Source organism: Oryza glaberrima, chromosome 12 (assembly GCF_000147395.1).
Source record: "Oryza glaberrima chromosome 12, OglaRS2, whole genome shotgun sequence".
In the NCBI taxonomy this organism is placed as follows: Eukaryota; Viridiplantae; Streptophyta; class Magnoliopsida; order Poales; family Poaceae; genus Oryza; species Oryza glaberrima.
In genome coordinates, this window is record NC_068337.1 from 3,509,812 (window position 1) to 3,527,998 (window position 18,187).

The 18,187-nt window shown below is 41.5% G+C and overlaps 3 protein-coding genes across 3 annotated transcripts; 1 reads left to right on the top strand and 2 right to left on the bottom strand.

Moving 5' to 3' along the window:
• The first annotated feature begins 889 nt into the window (after positions 1-889).
• Positions 890-2,715, top strand: LOC127757149 (formin-like protein 20). Its single transcript, XM_052282589.1, has 2 exons — positions 890-1,114; positions 1,234-2,715. The coding sequence occupies exons 1-2, from the start codon at positions 1,085-1,087 to the stop codon at positions 2,446-2,448; spliced, it is 1,245 nt and encodes a 414-aa protein (XP_052138549.1). The 5' UTR covers positions 890-1,084; the 3' UTR covers positions 2,449-2,715.
• A 1,825-nt stretch (positions 2,716-4,540) lies between these two features.
• On the bottom strand, positions 4,541-7,247 carry LOC127757150 (V-type proton ATPase 16 kDa proteolipid subunit-like). The gene is made up of 3 exons (XM_052282590.1): positions 6,923-7,247; positions 6,499-6,784; positions 4,541-4,973 (listed from the first exon to the last, which is right to left on the bottom strand). The coding sequence occupies exons 1-3, from the start codon at positions 6,999-7,001 to the stop codon at positions 4,841-4,843; spliced, it is 498 nt and encodes a 165-aa protein (XP_052138550.1). The 5' UTR covers positions 7,002-7,247; the 3' UTR covers positions 4,541-4,840.
• An 879-nt stretch (positions 7,248-8,126) lies between these two features.
• Positions 8,127-14,487, bottom strand: LOC127756959 (fatty acid amide hydrolase-like). The gene is made up of 18 exons (XM_052282352.1): positions 14,174-14,487; positions 13,935-14,044; positions 13,547-13,607; positions 13,235-13,425; positions 12,868-12,997; positions 11,805-11,882; positions 10,970-11,230; positions 10,726-10,873; positions 10,249-10,291; positions 10,090-10,161; positions 9,920-10,000; positions 9,661-9,764; positions 9,481-9,573; positions 9,295-9,363; positions 8,981-9,045; positions 8,825-8,886; positions 8,640-8,735; positions 8,127-8,516 (listed from the first exon to the last, which is right to left on the bottom strand). The coding sequence occupies exons 1-18, from the start codon at positions 14,256-14,258 to the stop codon at positions 8,454-8,456; spliced, it is 1,812 nt and encodes a 603-aa protein (XP_052138312.1). The 5' UTR covers positions 14,259-14,487; the 3' UTR covers positions 8,127-8,453.
• Positions 14,488-18,187: the final 3,700 nt, after the last annotated feature.

An 18,187-nucleotide genomic window follows, 5' to 3' on the forward strand; every position in this document is an offset into this window, starting at 1 on the left:
TATACTATAGAAGTGACAAACGAAACAATAATATATGCTATGATGGTGCATGATCCAGTCTATAATATAAAGAAAACTTGGATTAACTTGGTCGAATAATCCGCATCCGACAAAATGAATATCGTGACCAAATTTTCATCCTTCCGTTACTATCTGCGGATCTTTAAAAAACCGTTACCAGATCCTCATTCGGTCACTCGTCCGAATCCGAGACAGAATTAATCAAAAACTATCCATTTCATTTCATTTCCTACATATGGGCACGTAAACTTATTCGATATATATTCCATGCATGGAAGTATCACATACATATAAACTACAATGGTGGCAAACAATCGACAACCAAGCATCAAACAAGGGATCCAATTTTACTTCTAGACACACGGGAAGTCTATAGGATAGAAACGACAAATACCGAATATACTGTAGAAACGACAAATGGAACACTAATATGCTAATGATGGTACATGAATCGAATCTATGAAAGCTAGAAAACTTGGATTAACTTGGTCGGATAATCCACATCCGACAAAATGAATACCGTGACCGAATCTTCATTCGTCCGTTACAATCCGTCGGACCTTTAAAAAGCCGTTACCAGATCCTCACTCGGTCACTCTTATCCGAATCTGAGACGGACTGAATCATAAACTATCCATTCCATCTCCATACGTATTGACACGTAAACTTTCTCGATAGACATTCCACACATGTTGTTCATGTTAACCAAGGAACCCAAGTTCGCATTCACATATGAACAAATGCAGTTGAGGCAAAGAGATTTGGACAATTATACTTTATGACACAAAATTGAATCCACCTCATTTCTACCAACCTTAAATACAAGAGACAAATACAACAGAAACAGAAAGGAAAAAAGAAAAAAAAAAGCTTCTTTTCCCCATTTTAACGTCACTCGAGACGCCCCAAATAAGAAGACCCACATCCTGCGTCGGCATCTCTCACGGAAGAAGGGAAAAAAAAAAAAAAAGCTCCCCTCTTTCCCTCTCCTGCTGACGCGCCCCGTCGCCGCCGCTCGCTCGCCGCGCGCGGCCAAAGCAAGCAAGCTCGCCGCCGGCCATCCATGGCGGCGGTGGAGGGCGGAATAGGAGAGGTACAAGTATCCGTCAATCTCTTGGCTTCTTGTTTTTCTTTTCTTTTTCTTTTATGGGTTTGATTTTTGTTGCAAAACGAGAGGGAGTTGTCTAAAGATAGCATTTCGTTGCCGAGCAGCCGCCCGGATTAGCCAGGGAGAGGCGCCCACGGCTCCGGCGATCTGTGGCGGCGACCGGCGACATGGACGGCGACGGCGACGTTGGCGGCGGCGGCGGCGGTGGTGGTGGTGGTGGTGTTAGGTACGTCCTCGCGCTCCCGGCCATGGCGTCGCTGGCCGTCCTCATCGCCCACCTCGACGCCGCCGTGCCCGTGCCCCGTAGGCCTCGCAGCTACCTCCCCCGCGCCGTGCCCATGGCGTGGTGGGCCTTCCGGCTCCCCGTCTTCCGCCCCCCGCCTCCGCCTCCGCCACCGCCGGCCAAGAATCCGGTCAAGGAGGAGGAGGGGGTGGCGCGCGTGGTGGTGGTGGTGGCGCCGCCGCCGCCCGTCGATCCCGGCGAGGAGGAGGCGGGCAAGAGGGCGGCGAAGAGGGCGAGGAGGTGCCTGAACTGCGACGCGGTGGAGACGCCGCAGTGGAGGTCGGGCCCGATGGGGAGGAGCACGCTCTGCAACGCCTGCGGCGTCCGCCTCAGGGCGGTCGGCTCGCTGCCTGAACACCGCGCGCCGGCGGCGAGGACGACGACGGCCGCCCCCGCGTCGCCGCCCGATAGCCCGATCTGGACGCCCGGCCACAAGCCGCCCTCGTCGTCGCCCGACATCTACCTCGTCAGGAGGACACCGAAGCTGCCGGTGACGCGGCCTCCCCGTACCAAGCAAGCTCCGCCCACAGCGCCCGCGCCCGCGCCTCCGCCGCCGCCGCCGCAGCCGGCGTCGCCGAAGACGAAGACGAAGGCGAAGGCGAAGAAGCCGAAGAGGAAGAGAAGCTGCGTGCACTGCGGCTCGACGGAGACGCCGCAGTGGCGGGAGGGGCCGACGGGGCGCGGCACGCTGTGCAACGCGTGCGGCGTGCGGTACAGGCAAGGGAGGCTGCTGCCGGAGTACCGCCCCAAGGGGAGCCCCACCTTCTCGCCGTCCGTGCACGCCGCCAACCACCGCCAGGTGCTCGAGCTCCGCCGCCAGCAGCGGCAGAGCACCAACCCCTCCACTCCACCGCCGCCGCCGGTGTCCGCCGCCGAGCCAATCCCCGACGAGCAAAAAGAAGAGGTGGTAAGCGTGCCAGTCGCCGCCGCCGCGCCCGCCACCGACGGCAGCGCGGCGAGCTCGCTGGACGCGCTGCTGCTCGACGGGCCGTCGGCGCCGCTCATCGTGGACGGCGACGATTTCTTGGTTAGTTAGGTAGCCAGAAAAAAAAAAGAGGAATAATTTCAGCTGAGAATGAGATGAGGAATACCAATTTTTCGTTTGATTTTTCAGGAAAAACAGTTTTACCACCTGACATTGTGAATACTCGTCGATCCTGGGGATATCTTTGCGTGAAATTTAGCTAGTTTTGCTGCCCAGATGAACTAGTTCTGGTGCTTGGTAGCTGATGAAGTTGAAACCGGTTTTAATGGATCAAGGGGGATGGATGTTCAATGCCAAAGTATGCTGCGCTTGGTCCCATTTTTAGTTAAACTCAACTTGTCATGATAGTTCATTGGTTCTAAACCACATTTAGGAGATATTATCCTCTTTGTTATAGATTTATTGGTCAGTATTTCCAATGAAAACTAGATAGCTTCTTATCTCTGTTAGTTTTAAGTGATTTTTTCCCGTCGCGCTCTGCGGTTTCTCGTATCCTGTGGACCTCCAGCATGGTGAGCGAAGTTGTCCCCATGTTTTATTTCGTTGAGCATGAAATTTAATACACCTTTTTATATGGTATGTGATCGTCGTTATGTTTTGCCGCCATAATACTGGTGGAATTAAAGCATATAAAAGTAAGTGGCATCATCTTGTTTTGCCGCCATAGCGCTGGTGGAATTAAAGTGGGTAAAAGCGGAAGGTGAAAGTAGGTCGAGGTAAGGTTGCAAGGAGCAACTTTGCTCACTACAATGGAGACCCATGGGGCGCGAAAAAATGCTGAAAACCAGAAAGAGGAAGGTATTTGAATTTTCCCAATTTACGTACATTTAAGTCGGCGTACGACAAAACTACAGATTTAGAAATGATTTATAAAAAGCTATATATTTCAAAAGTTTTTGTCAAGACAACAATGTTAGGACAAAACATCCACGCGTGCTTTTGTGATAAACACTTAGTTCTGTGATACTATACCTTAATATATTATACCGTTCTTTTGATATGATGGTATTGTAAAATTTCGCCAATCATGGATAGAGATTTAGCAATTGAATTTACTTTTTTTTTTCATCTAGACATCGACGTGTGATGTCTTATAACTTGAAAGTTGAACTTTTGTAATAAATTTTTGTTGGGAACTCTTGAGCTAAAGGCTGGGATCTAATTCCATTATTCAAAGTAGCTTAAATATATCATTTTGGGATATTTTACACCATTATGATTTAGATCTGTATTTTGGTTTGTTCAAGTATGCTTGATGTAACATATCATAGTACTACAAAATTGAATAGGTGCCTTTTCATATTTATGGTATTAGGATATACCACTCTCGTACTAGATTAACTTATTTTGAAACAGATGGAGATGGAGTATATATATTTGTGTCCTTCTGAGCACTATTTAGGTAAGTTGAATGCCTCAATGTCATAAAATTCAAATCCCAAGGATGAATATGAGCATATACTATGTTTAGATTCACCACTATGTCTAAATTTCTCCCTGGATCTGATTTTTCATGGGAGGGAGGAAATACATGTCAATTGTCCTGGTTGCTCTTTTTATCCGAAATCAGGATTTGCGACGCAAGACATTCAAGAGACAAATCGGGACTGTGCAAGTGCGTGGACTTTACATTCTTCAGATAGGGCAAGATGATTGCAGCTAGATTCTCCAAACTGAGGCGGCCTATCCAATTTGTGGATTGTCCCAAACTGAGGCGGCCTACCCAATTTGTAGAGATTGCCCAATCGCACAAAAGCAATCTGCCAGGCTTGTCAGATGAGGAAACTGCTGTACTAGGAACCTTTTGGAACTTGCAGTAGGAACTACTCGTAAAAGTAGAAAGATATTATTGGTTGAGACGAGAGAGCGATGGAGAAGTTTTATATTCTCTCATCTCAAAAAAAAAAAAAAAGTGGCTGTATTCTGAAACAAAATTTATCGTAAGAAATTGCTGTATTTTAAGACAATTGAAATAAATATCCTTCCAGTGACACGCTGAATTTCTACAAGTTGTATGTCAACAACATGGTGATAGAAGGAATGTACGAAAACTGTACCAGACTGAAAACAACCATGTGCGAATTTACCTTGCAGAAATCAGGAATCACAACTCAATGACGAATAAAAAGAATAGAGGATTGAGTGAACAAAAGAGTCTCATGCTCCCATTGCATTACGAATTATTTGCTTATTCACCAGATTACATCACTGTCTAGCCAGACCCAAAAAAACTGTGCATAAATAAGATTCAGACCGCCGCCAGCACCACCATAGCGAAAAAGAATGGCACCACAAGGGCAAACATCCCTTGGATACAGATGTTTTTTTGTTCATGACCCAACAGAAGAACAGAAACTAAGACAGAATAAACCCCTAGAGCTCAGCTTGTAGTTTCAGGAATATGAAACAAGAACCCACTAAGGGTTTGCGTGTTGAAACATGCCTAATCCGCACGAGATTGGCCAGCGCGGGATGACAGGATGATGCCGACGATGAGCCCATAGAGAGCAAGCGCTTCGGCAAAAATGAGGATGAGGATCATACCCACGAAGAGCTTTGGTTGCTGGGCGTTCGCCCTGAAGACAAAGAATATGATTAGAAGTCAAATATTATAAGTAGTAAAATCATCATTGCTATTGCATACATGCCAACAACTTCACATATCAAGCCACAAACTACTACAAAAGTAAAACATGTTTATTCTAGATAAGACTTTGAGGCTAACGCAGTTCTTAATATCCTCGGTACAAAATATCAAGCCACAAACAAGTTGAAGAAAACTTTTGTGTTGACTTTTAGAAAAATTTAAAGCCTCAAATAACTCCACTTATAGTTACACGCTACTCTAAAGAAGGGGTTTCTTTGACAAGAATATCTAAACAATTTTAGGTGAGAATGTTCTCACGTGCTGATGTGCAGAACCTCTCTTCAGGTAATCAATCGTAAACATACAAATAATAAATTCAAGCCTTGTCCAGTGTTCAAAACTTTGAATATGTTTAGAAGAATAGAGTTAACAAATTACAAAGCAACAAAAATGTACAGAAAAGATGCCATATGAACTATAGAATTTATTACAAACAGGTATGAAACAAAAGTTGAAAAAGTGGTATAAATCAGCACATCATAATTCACAATTCCACTGAACACTGTATTAGTCATAATTCACAATTCCACTGAACACTGTATTAGTCATAATTCACGATTGCACAATTTCACTGAACACTGTATTAGTCAGTCACACAAAGAGAAAATAAAAGGATAACATATTGTGCTACTGGACCCCTAACCTCAAAAGAAGAATCTAGGGAATAAGTGAGCCTCTTTTAGTCAGATTTGTATGAATTAGGAAAGGTTTCTAAAATACCAAATCTAATATTCATGATGTATATTTAAATAGCTGTATGAATACTATGGAACATTTCATATCTTTTGGTCCATGGTGGATAAATACATAGAATGATCCTATTATAAGCATCAGAAACTTTGGGTCGATAAAGAATGATCCATGGTGTCAATGTCATCAGCCCTGTGAAGATGTTAACACCGAAGGGATTTAATCCACAGTTTGACAGCATGGTCCTAAAACAGCTATAGCACAGTAAAGCCTGTGCAATTTAATAGATTGGAGCCATGATTAAACACACATTCAAGCTTAGCATTTGACAGTGATAGCAGAAAGTCTGCTACTTAACACACACTTTTTAACACACAAAAGTGTGAATTTGATATATCAATGTAATAGGCAAAGCATAAGACAGAAGCTCCCAGAAATGCATAGTTTGTCATATACAACGTGTTCCCTAAAATAAAATGCATAGTTTGTCATATACGACGTGTTCACTAAAATGATAAAATCTAAAACATATACAATTAGGTACTTGACGGCCTAAAAGATTGTTTTCGCGTATTCACATAAACAAGTATACACTTGCAAATGTAATACTTCACTAATAGTTTGGTGCACTTTTCATCTCCTGATCTACTCACATGCAGATAGATTGACAATAGGCAAATTAACTATACTAACAACTAGCAAAACAAAGTTAATGATAATCACAAATAATAAATCAGCGTGTATGATAGCAAAGTGCCTTATACCTGACTCCGGCGTCACCAACGATGCCAATGGCCATTCCGGCAGCGAGACCGGCGAGACCACAGGCGAGGCCAGATGAGAGGTGCGCGTAGCCGTCGAAGAGGTAGTAGGGCTTGGCCTTGGGGTTGATCCCCGTGCTGATGATGACTGCGATGATGAGGCCGTAGATACCCAGCACACCAGCCATGACCACGGGCACGATGGACTTCATCACGAGCTCCGGGCGCATCACCCCCATCGACGCCACCCCGACGCCGCTCTTCGCCGTCCCGTACGCCGCCCCCATGCCTGCAAAAACCACACCCATAAGCGAGATCTCGATCTCGTCAGAAACCGCATCGCGGATCCGATCGCTTCACAGATCGGATCGGGATCGGGATCAAAGCGCGTGGATCACGGCGGATCGAGGAGGGAGGGAGAGAGTACATGAGAAGACGAGGGCGGAGGCGGCGCCGAGGAAGCCGAAGAAGGGGGCGGTCTCATCGCCGCTGAACACCGACGACATCTTCGCCTCTCCTCCTGCTCTACCGCCGCTGCTGCTGCTGCGATCCTTCACCCGCCGACGAGGTCGAGCTCTCTCTCTCTCCTTCTCCGGTGGCCGCGAGCAGCAGGAATGGATCGATCGGTGGTGGGATTGGGGCTCTCGCGATCCGATCTGAGGAGAGGAGAGGAGAGGAGTGCTTCGATTTGGGGATTGAGGAGGAGGAAGGCGGAGGTGGGAGAAGAGGAAAAACGAGAGGCGCACGCGGCGGCGTGGCTGGGTTTGGACGGTTTTGCCCTCGTGAGGCAGGTAGAGGCAAGGCTGGTGGTTTGTCTTGGGTTAGTAAGGGCATCACTGTCTTTTTTTCTTTTTCTTTTTTTTTTCCCCATGTCACAAAGAGATAAAAAGTTCTTTTTGGCTAGCTACTACTAGTTCGAGATAATAAAATCCTTTGTTAGGCCATCTTCCATTTTCAATGTGCATGAGTTTAAAATAGTAAGACCTTACTTATGCTATGTACAACAATAATTAAAAACGTGTTTTTTTATTTTAACAAAAATAAGTTGCTCGTTATTCTTTCAACGATCCAACTTTACCGATTTTACGTTGGTGCAAGAAAAATTTTATAATTGTACGTATGAGATAGAATGTTAACCTCAATTGTTGGACTAATTTTGAATTTTAACTGTTTTGTAGGGTATCTATAGTTCATTTCCCATATTTGACGTGCAAATTGTTGCATTTTTTTTAAAAAAAAATGCATACTTAGTGCATATGTCAAAAGTTGTTGTCTTTTGGCCTTGTGTTATTTATAAATCTAAATCTAAATGAAGTTCTACTAGGTTCAGTTACAAGTTTATAATAATGTTGCTTTCAAGTTGCACCAACATATTATTACCTTCCTTCTCAATTTAAGAAAGCAATTGGTTTCAGATGTTATAAGATGGACCATATATCTGTAGACAATTTTGCCCCTCTGAAAGAGACGTATTTGCTGGTGCCTGGGCATCAGGGGCAGTATCGTCAACTCACAAAATGATTTATTGGGGTTACTCGTCGCCACGTCCGTGGTTTGCCCCCTGCGCCCACGTGTATGCGCGGCCACCGCGATGACAATCCGATTGGGTCCATGGGACCCACATGGCAGAGGCCCCACATGCAGCTGATGCAGCAGAAATGCTACTAAAATTTCACACATATATATTTTTGCCCTTTTTTTTGGCACCATCATACAGAAACTATTTGTCATATAATGCATACATTTTCACTTAATTTTTGTTCCGCTAATCAAACAGTTTCTGCAATTGATCTAATTTTGCTCTCGTCCTTCTGGTCATGTAGCTACATTGTTCTCCCTGACACAAATGGAAGAATAGCTTCCGTGCTAACTTAAAATGGATTCTCTTCAATGTTGGAGACTTGATCGAAGCAATGATCTGAATTTTCTGAATTCTGACATACATACAGCCTACGGATTTAATCTTTCTTGAGGAGATCGTAGAACACTTCAGGCTTCCTGTAGTGCTTCTTGCACGCCTCCTGCAAAAATACCAAATTCCAGAGTAATGATAAACACAACTCACATTTTTCAGGTGTCTGTTCAAAACAAATGCAAATACTAATTTCAGCTTGAAAGGAAAAAGGCTGTTAATTTTCACTTGCCTGCATTGCAAATGCTATGTGGAGCAGAGTCGCCTCGGACCACGGCCTGCCGATGAACTGGAGGCCGATGGGCAGCCCGGCTTTGTCATACCCAACCTGACAGATTGATCACAACGTTGTAGATTCAGATATGTAGGTTTGTTCATGCTGATAGAAGCTGTAAAACAAGTTCAGTTATCTGCTACCATGACGGTGATGGCCGGCAAACCAAGGAAGTTTCCTGCAATTGAGTACCGGACCAACGCGGCTTTGATCCAAAATGCATGGGGAACTCGGTTAGGATAAATTGTACTAGGTGTGAAATTATTGAGTATTTTTCTCCTGAAAGTTTGGTTCATTACCTCCATTTATGTAGTCCAGTTCTCCGCTTTTTAGCGCGTCGTCTTGCAGCTTGTAGGCAGTCACACTGTAGAAAGATTTAAATAAGGTAGGATGAACACACTCTAGTGAAAACAAAAAAGTACACAGAGTTTTGAATCGTGCATATTATGGCATAATGCTTTTCTGAATTCAGAAACGGTCACTGTAGCTTATCATGACAATGTCGCGAGTGCGAAAATTGCTTTCCAGATTTGATGAGTGAGAAATGTTTCATGCCAAGTGATTCATGTGAGGTTATCTGAACAGAATGGGTAGAGGAGAAAGATGAAAATACCCGGTCATTGGTGAGACGATCACGTCTGCCGTCTTGAATATCTCCTTGTGGAAGTACATCTGACGATTCCTGCAAACATGGATAGGCTAGCAGTTCAGTACTAATATAAACACTGGATCACTAAATTGTCATGTTTACAAGGTATTCTGTTCTGATGATAGCTTCATCTGACAAATGTGAACTCACCGGAGCCGTTGCGAATTCAGGTAGGCTCTACTGCTGAAGGAACCATACACGCCAAGTGCGACCCTTACATCCCAACCGATTTCAGATCTCTTCCTGACATAATTCACACAAGTTATGGTCAGATCATCCACAGGTTTATTGCATCAAAGCCATACAAATAACATTATTCTGATAACTCACAGCTTGTCAAGATATTTAGCAAGTGATGCAGTGCATTCTGAACCAATTGTCACATAGTGCGCAAGGCGCATCTCTTCGATCTCCGGTATGGTTACATCCAGAGTCTTGCAGCGAGAAAAAAAGAATCACAAGAACAAATTAATGAGTTCTTCTTCTGCCAAACCAATTGAGCTATCATAGAATTCTTGAAAAAATTGCTAGTACTAAATTTCTAAATGCCAATTCAAATTAGTACTTTGGCCACAGTAATCTTCCTTACCTCCCAACCATAGTGCGCATGCAGCATCTGAAGAGATTTGTCGCAGCAGCTTCTGATGTCCTCTGAACTGTCATTGAACCACTGTTTCCATCGCACAATTACCACAATGTTCAGAGTTAATTCGTACCAAATTTATTTGCCCACTTCACTCGTGCAATAATCTCACTGACCTTTACATATTTTGCAAGCTTGATGTTCTTGATGGAGAGTGAAGACTTCAGCAAGGGCAGATTCAACTCAGGCTGTAGAATCAAAGGAACCAACTAAGTCAGCAATTCTGTATAGATTAATCAGTACTCACCAAAACTGTAATTAGCAAGGTCAATTACCCGCAAGTAGGATGGCTGAGACTGATCAACAATTGCTGAGTATCTGGAATCAAAGAACCAAAAACACCACAACATTTCAACTCAACTCCTTTGAGAGCACGCAATGTAGTACAATGTACATCAATCAGCACATGTACAACTAGTTAATCGCAATAATTAAAGATGGATTTGTGAAAAAAAAATACTACATCCTGTTTTTTTAAATATATGACACCGTTGACTTTTTACAAACATTTATCCATTCATTTTTATTCAAAATTTTCGTGCAAGTATAAAATAATTTAAGTCATGATTAAAAAACATTTAATGATAAATTAAGGTACAGTAAAATAATAGATAATTATATATTTTTTTAATAAAATAAATGTTCAAACATATCTCAAAAATCGCGTCATATATTAAAAAACGGAAAAATCGCGTCATATATTAAAAAACGGAAAGACAGTAATTAATTAAGAGGTGTAGTGTGTCACTGACGCGACGGCGGCGTCCTCGACCGTCCCAGCGAGGATCCCGGGCATCCCGACCGTCCAGTTCAGCGGCAGAACTCCGGCGTTCGACAGCCGCCCCGCCGTCGGCTTGAACCCGACCACGCCGCACAGCGCCGCCGGCATTCGCACGGACCCTGCAAAACCGCGGCGGCGGCGGCGGCGGCGGTCAGCGCATGTGCAAGTCATCGAAGAGATCGAGACCGAGCGTGGGAGTACGACGGTTTGTTTACCTCCGCCGTCGACGCCGAGGGCGACGGGGCAGAGGCCGGCGCAGACGGCGGCGGCGGAGCCGCTGGACGAGCCGCCGGAGACGCGGCCGGGGTTGTGGGGGTTCCTGGTGGAGCCGTGGTGCGGGTTGATGCCGCTGGTCCCCGCGCCGAGCTCGTGCATGTTGGTCTTGCCGGCGAGCACCGCGCCGCACGCCCGCAGCTGCGCCACCGCCGCCGCGTCCGCCGCGCACGCCCGCGCCCGCCCCAGCCACCGCGTCCCGCCTGCATCACCGTCCGATCTTCATCTCACCGTCCAGTTTAATCAGAGCATATATATTACTCGCTCTCTTTGTTCATATTATAAGTTTGCTTTTATTTTTTAAAAAGTTAAACTTTTTGAAAGAATTTGTAAAAATATATAGTACGAAGTAAAATTTATAGCATCAAATTAATTTTATTAAATTTAACATTAAATATATTCTAATAGTTTTTTTAGTTCAAAAATATTGCTATATTCTTTTGTCAAAACTTAAGAAGTTTGAAACGGAAGTAGTAATTAGTACTAATTGTTTTTTAATAATGGAATGAATTTTACCCTTGCTTTGAGAAAGCTATAGCCAATTATTACAAAATCCGTTCAACAAAGAGTGAAAAATTCAGAAAATAACTATACACAAAGTAATGACCACCGACACTAAACAAAGACAAACATTATTGAAATTTATTTATAAATCTTTACCAGTAGTTGTCAAATATCTGCATAACACTTTAGGTTTTTGCATGCAGGATGCATAAGTTTATTGTCCATGTCACGCTATTATAGTTAATTACTGTGATTAATTAGTTAATTACTCACCTGTGGTTGGGTAGGGCAAACAGTCGATCTCGTCCTTGACAGCGACCAGTATCCCGTCCATGGCAGACAGAGGTGTCCCTGCGATTAATGTCGAAATTAACAGATCATCAGTAAATATAATTATCACAAGATTAACGCACAATTAAGCTATATGTCATGTCCTGTCTGTCTGTCTGGCACCATTCTACTGCACTGCATTGTGATGCAAATAGCTCTTCTTTTGTCACAATTTATGTAGTGGAGTATCATACTAGTTCATAACTGTCCATTTCTAATCAGATTTTGCATCTGAATGTGATCACCGACAAGCCTAAGAACTAACCTTGCTAGCCATAATAACTCTGGAAGAACACTGATTGATCTGCAAACCAATCGTATGCAAAGTTAACAGCTAACTAATCGGTGAGACGGCCAGGCAATGAATGCTTGTCTTCTTAGCCGTCTTTACAGTTGGATCAAAACATCAAATACAGCCAGCTCCAAGCCTCCCCTGTCAGGCTGTCACTGTTCCCTTAATCTCTTCCATCATAATCTCCCTGTAAATGTAAATGATCTGAACCATACCATAATGTGACATATGTGATGCTAATTACCAACATTAACATATCTCCATTGATAATGTCGTTGCCCTTTTTCTTGTTCAGAGAACAATAAATGTAACCAGCTCCAGCAGCATTCATTTCTGCAGCTCCCTTTCCTTTCTGTCTTCCTGTCTTCCTTCCATTGTGGATCAACCATTGTGATGTTTTTTTTTTTTCAAGATGTCAAAACAGAAGAAAAAAAACTGAAGAAATTGTTTGGAGTGTTGCTTGTGTATGTAGCTGTAGTTGTACTGCCTCCTGGTTGTTACCAAGTGGGTACAAAAAAGTTTGGTTGGCTGGCTAGAGGTCAAGACAGAAAGGTGGTGGTGAGTTGGTTTGAGAGGGACAAGTTCAGGCCATTCCTGTGTGCTGCTGCTTCTGCTGATGATAATTGCAACTTCCATGCTTTGCTCTTGCTTCAGATACTGTTACTGCCAACTGTAACTTACATTTCAGTGTAAAAGAATGTTCTTTTTTTTTACCTCTCTGGTATCTCAGGGTGGATTCTTCAGCCTGCCTGATGATGTCTTCAGGGCTGTAGCTGATGAAGAAGGCCATGTTGAGGCCTGGGCCTGAGCACTCCTTCACTGCAGCCAAGAACCTCTTTGCAACCTGCAACAATGTAGCTGTTCTTGATCATTTCTTGCAATTTCTAGTATTTTATCATGTGTTGCTACAATTGCCAATTACTAACTACTAGTACTCTTCAGTAATGTATTCAGACATGATAATTCAGTTACTAGTCAAGGAAAGAGACATGTAACCATATTATTAGGCCTAATAAGTTTAGCTACTAATATTTTAAATTGAGAACATTGTAGCTATCCATGCAAAGATTGATTACAAAACCTGAACAGGAGTGACCTCCCCTGAGCTGTACGCCCTGTTGAAATCCCTGATCGTCCAGCGTTTCGGGCTCGACGGCGGCGAGCCGGCGAGCGTCGATTCGAGGCTCGCAGGGAGGCAGCTGACGGCTTCCTGGACACGCTCCGGCGGCGAAAGGTCCGGCTTCGTCAGGCACACATTCTGCTCTGGAATGTCTGCAGGAGATGGATGGATCAAACAGTGTGTGTGGTTGTTTTCATCAGATTAACTGAAGAAGATTTTATTTGTCAGAGCAGGAAATTTCTCGCAGAGTTCAGAGAAGTTCAGAGAAACAACCTTCCCAGCTGTGTGTGGAAGTGAACAGTGGAGGCTCTGGGATTTCAGCATCTTGGACAAGCTGCAGATGATGAACAGTAGTTGGTGAGATCACAAAGACAGCAGAAAGCTGTGTCAAATCAGAGAATTATTCCTGTCTGCCTGACACTGCTCAACGAAAGCTCAGAACGCAACTAACACACTAAGTACCAGTTGCTGATGTTCTGCTACTACTAGTTGAGATGATGAAAAAAAAGAGCATTTCTTTTTGGGTGAAACTCCTCAATAGTTCTCGCTGAAACCTAGTAGTAACAGTTTTGCATGCAAGATCATTGCCAGAATCAAAAGGAGTTTTTTTTTCTCTGAAAAAAAGAGCAAACTTTTGAGGAGAATTTGAGCAGTGTTGCACCTTGTTGATGAGATTATCCTTCTTGAGGATGTAAAGCACCATTGAGCCGATGATCGGCATCTCAAGAATCCACACGAAGATCTTCACCAGCAGCCCTGCTACCCGAGGAGCTGAAGAACAAGAAGAAGAAACCAAAAAAAGAAGAAAATTCAGACTCAACTTCAAGAACAGAGAATTCAGAATTTCCAAGAACCGAACTCCAGAATCAAGAACTAGCTGGATGCAAGGGAGGATCGAACCTTTGACGTTAGGGCTGATGTAGAACTCGTCGCTGTCCGGGCCGAGATTGACCTCGGCGGCCGGCTTGTACACCTTGGCGGCCATGGATGGCAACTTGGGAAGCAAAGGAGACTCTCCTCTGCACAACGACTGCTGCTAAGCTCCTCCCTTCCTGTCTGATTACTGACAAGAATTGGTGCCTTTTATACGACGACAAGACCCAAGATGAACGGCAAAAACGAGGAGAAAAGAGAAAAAAAAAGGTAATTGATTTCTTGGTGAAGAATTAATTAATCAGAGAGCAATGGACAAAGGCATAGATTGTGACAGAGAGAGAGAGAGAGAGAGAGAGAGAGAGAGAGAGAGAGGTAGTGGCTTGGATTATGTATGATAAACATACATACATAAAGTGTTTGGTGTGTGTGTCTGTCAGTGTGCAGCAAGAGAGAGGAAGAGAGAATCACTGAACTTTTCAGGTTCCAAAAAAAAAAAGGAAAGAATCAGTGAAGTTTCTTGCTGCAAATTTGGCGGGGATTTTGGAGGAGAAATGGTTGCTTCAATGCTTGGTTTGGCTTGTGCCAAAGAGAAGCTAGATCTGAATTGTGTATTACTCCTACATCAGTATTGGGTACTCATCAATGTTAGTACCATCAAATTTAATAGAGCCCAAATTGTTGGAGGACTAGTTTAATCTTTAATTTTTTAAAACATCATTTAAGTATGAGTATATTACTAGTCTGTTCTTGTGTACAAGCTAGGACGATGTGTAATCAATCTTACCATCAAATTTGTCAAAATTATGGGTGGCTAGTTTAATCTTTATATTTACACATCAATTAAGTACGAGTATAGTACCAGTCTATTCTTTTGTATAAGTAAGTTAGGACAGGATGTAAAATGTAAATAAAGATGAGCATTGGCTTCATCCTAAGCTCGTTACACTCCAAAGATGTTATATGTTTATAATGTTTATAAACGGAGAGGTTTAAATTTTTTTAAATGAAGATAAGTCAGAATTTGACCAAGAAAATTATAGGTGAAAATAGTGTAAAATCAGCTACATGTACGCAAAATTACACCGGCTTTACTGTTATCGTTTGGTAATATTACGCTTAATTTATACGCTAAGTTTCTTGGTCAATTTCTATCGGCTTTGGTCCATCTCAAAAGATGATGCCCAATAGTTTTTCAGGTTCATGTTACTGTCAAACCGAACCTTCTATTTTGGTTCTGGAGAATAATTTTTATGTCAACTATATTCAAGATAAGAAAAAAAGAAGGCATTAAAGGAACATCTCTGTGCTACGGTTGCATTACGTCGATTCATATCGCATCAAATTAATACAACTTCTTTCAAATAAAAGGATGATTAATTGAGTCAACGTAGAGATTAGGATGAGATGTTGAGTGTGTGACCTAAATTCATTAGCCACTTGACAGGATTTATTACGTTTAGTGTCACCATCTCTTGATTTTGGAATCTGTCCATTACTAAATGTTTTTTTAATGCTAAACAAGAGAAACAGGTGAAGCTTAAAATTCCTAGGAAACCCAGATGAACAATTGTGAATATCTTGACATGAGGAAAGGCCTTTTTTTTTATCAATGGAAGTAATTATTTTATTTGAGGTGAAACACCATTAAAGAAGACCCTAGGTCATTATCCACCTTCAACATGTCCCTAAAGTAAGAAGTTTAACAACCTCTCTCCCACCAAACTCATTCACAAGTTGTAAAAGAAAAAACAATAAAAACCTATATGCTGCACCCATATTCTACATGAATCAGCAACCAATAAATGTTGCTGGTTTTCTAGACGTGTAGCATACAGAAAATATAGGCATGAAATTATGCAAAGGAGATCGATCTTCTGGAAGCTCACATAAAATTAAAAAGAAAAAGGAAAAACTGAGCAAAAGGGATGCACGGATGGAAGCTAGGAAATGGAAGATTTGGGAAAAAAAAATCAGCAACCAACTATTCCAGCAATTGATTGGGCTCACTTGCATCGCATGCTCAATTAATTCCTCTCTTTCACATCCTATCCTTGCAAAGATGGTTAACCTAAAACCATTCAATTAGTACCTCTTCTCTCAGGCATTAACTTGCCTACTATGATTAAACCCTATTGTATGCTCACCCAAAATGGAGGCTGGTTTATGCTTGTACTGCTATACTTTTTGTTGATTTGAGCTATCCTTAATTCATTATTGACCATTGATTGCAGACAGATCCAACCCTTGCTACGACAAGAGTAATTCTTGCCTTCTTGGATGCATTGATGCATGGAAGCTGCGGTGTGGTGCTCACTCATTTTGCCAATGATTTGTGATTCTCCATCTGGTTCCAAATATATGACTTCTAGATGCAGTTGAATTTAAAAAATAACATAAATAACTTTGTGTCCATTTGTTTATACTACATTGAAAATATAAATAGTAAAATTTATTTAGCAAGGGAAAACAAGAAAACAATAAAAAATATATCCAAAAAAATCCTAAAACATCTCATATTTAAAAAAGAGATGAGAGGATCAGAGTACAACTTACATTTAAAATTAGAGGAAGTGTGGGGTGGCACTTCAGCACAGGCTGAATGCTACTGGAGCCAAATTTGCATCATGCTACAGACTGCTACTTATACCGGCCGGTAGAACTACGTCCTTCTCAAAATTAATGTTTGTCCATTTTTCCCATTATGTGTACTTCCAGTATTTATCAATGTAGAGGAAATTTTAATAGAAGCGTCTAATATTTCAGTCTTAAAGAAAAGGACATATTTCCACCTCATACACGTTTTCTTGAAAAGTTCAACACTTAAATCTCATGCAATAAAAGATGCAACTATTTAGGCAAATGTGGTATACTATCAATTAATAGGTACATTTATGAACATTCCCTACAATTTTTTTTGTCTTAATTAGATTCTAGTGCTTAGTGGGCATGGTGCCGACTCCTTTCGTTACTTATAAACCTTATCTATTATATTTTTAAAACAGCTTGAAAGGAGGCACTATATTCGCTGCGGAGGCTAGAAATTTCCACATTAATCGGAGAAAAAGAAAAGAAGAGTCCAACTTAAAATACAATTTAAAAATAATTGAAATTCGGAATTAAAAATAAGAACTATTGAAAGGAGAGTCCTTATAAGAACCCAATACGAGATTAATTAATATTTGGTATAAAAAATAAAATAAAATCCAAAATTAGCAAAAAAGGAAAAGAAGAGTTTGAGTAGAAATAAAATTTAAAAATAACTAAAACTTTGAATTAAAATTAAGCAATAGTGAAAGAAGAGTCCATATAGAAACCCAATACGAGATTACTAAAATTCGGAATAAAAAAATAAAAAGTCAAAATTAGAAAAAAGAAAAGAAAGGAAGAGTTCAAGTAGAAATACAATTTAAAATTAACTAAAATTCGGAATTAAATATAAGCAATATTGAAATAAGAGTACGTATAAGAACCCAATACGAGATTAACTAAAATTCGGAATAAAAAATAAAATAAAATCCAAAATTAGACAAATTAAAAAGAAAGTTCAAGTATGAATGCAATTTTGAAACAACTGAAATTAAAAATACAAAATAAAAATATTAAAAGGACACAATACGATATTAGTTAAAATTCGAAACAAAAAATAGAATAAATTCTGAAAGTAGAAAAAAAATTCAACTAGGAATACAATTTATAAATAACTACAATTGGTGATAAAAAAAATAAGGACTATTGAAAGAAAATACTATATAAAACACATGTGGAGATTAATTAAGTAATATGCCTATAAAGTAGTAAAGTGGTGGTGGTTGATGAGACATCTAAAAAATATTAATAAAACACTAAATAGAATCCTAATGACGATTAAAAGGAAGGACGACGGGCAGATCATGAAGCAATCGGTCAAGGTGGTAGGCGGGACTTTTAGAAAGTAAAAAAAATAAACCTCAATGATAATTATATTTGATTTTTAAAATCTCAATGACAATAAAAATGAGAGGTAGTGGGCAGGTCATACATGAGTACAATGGCGGAGCG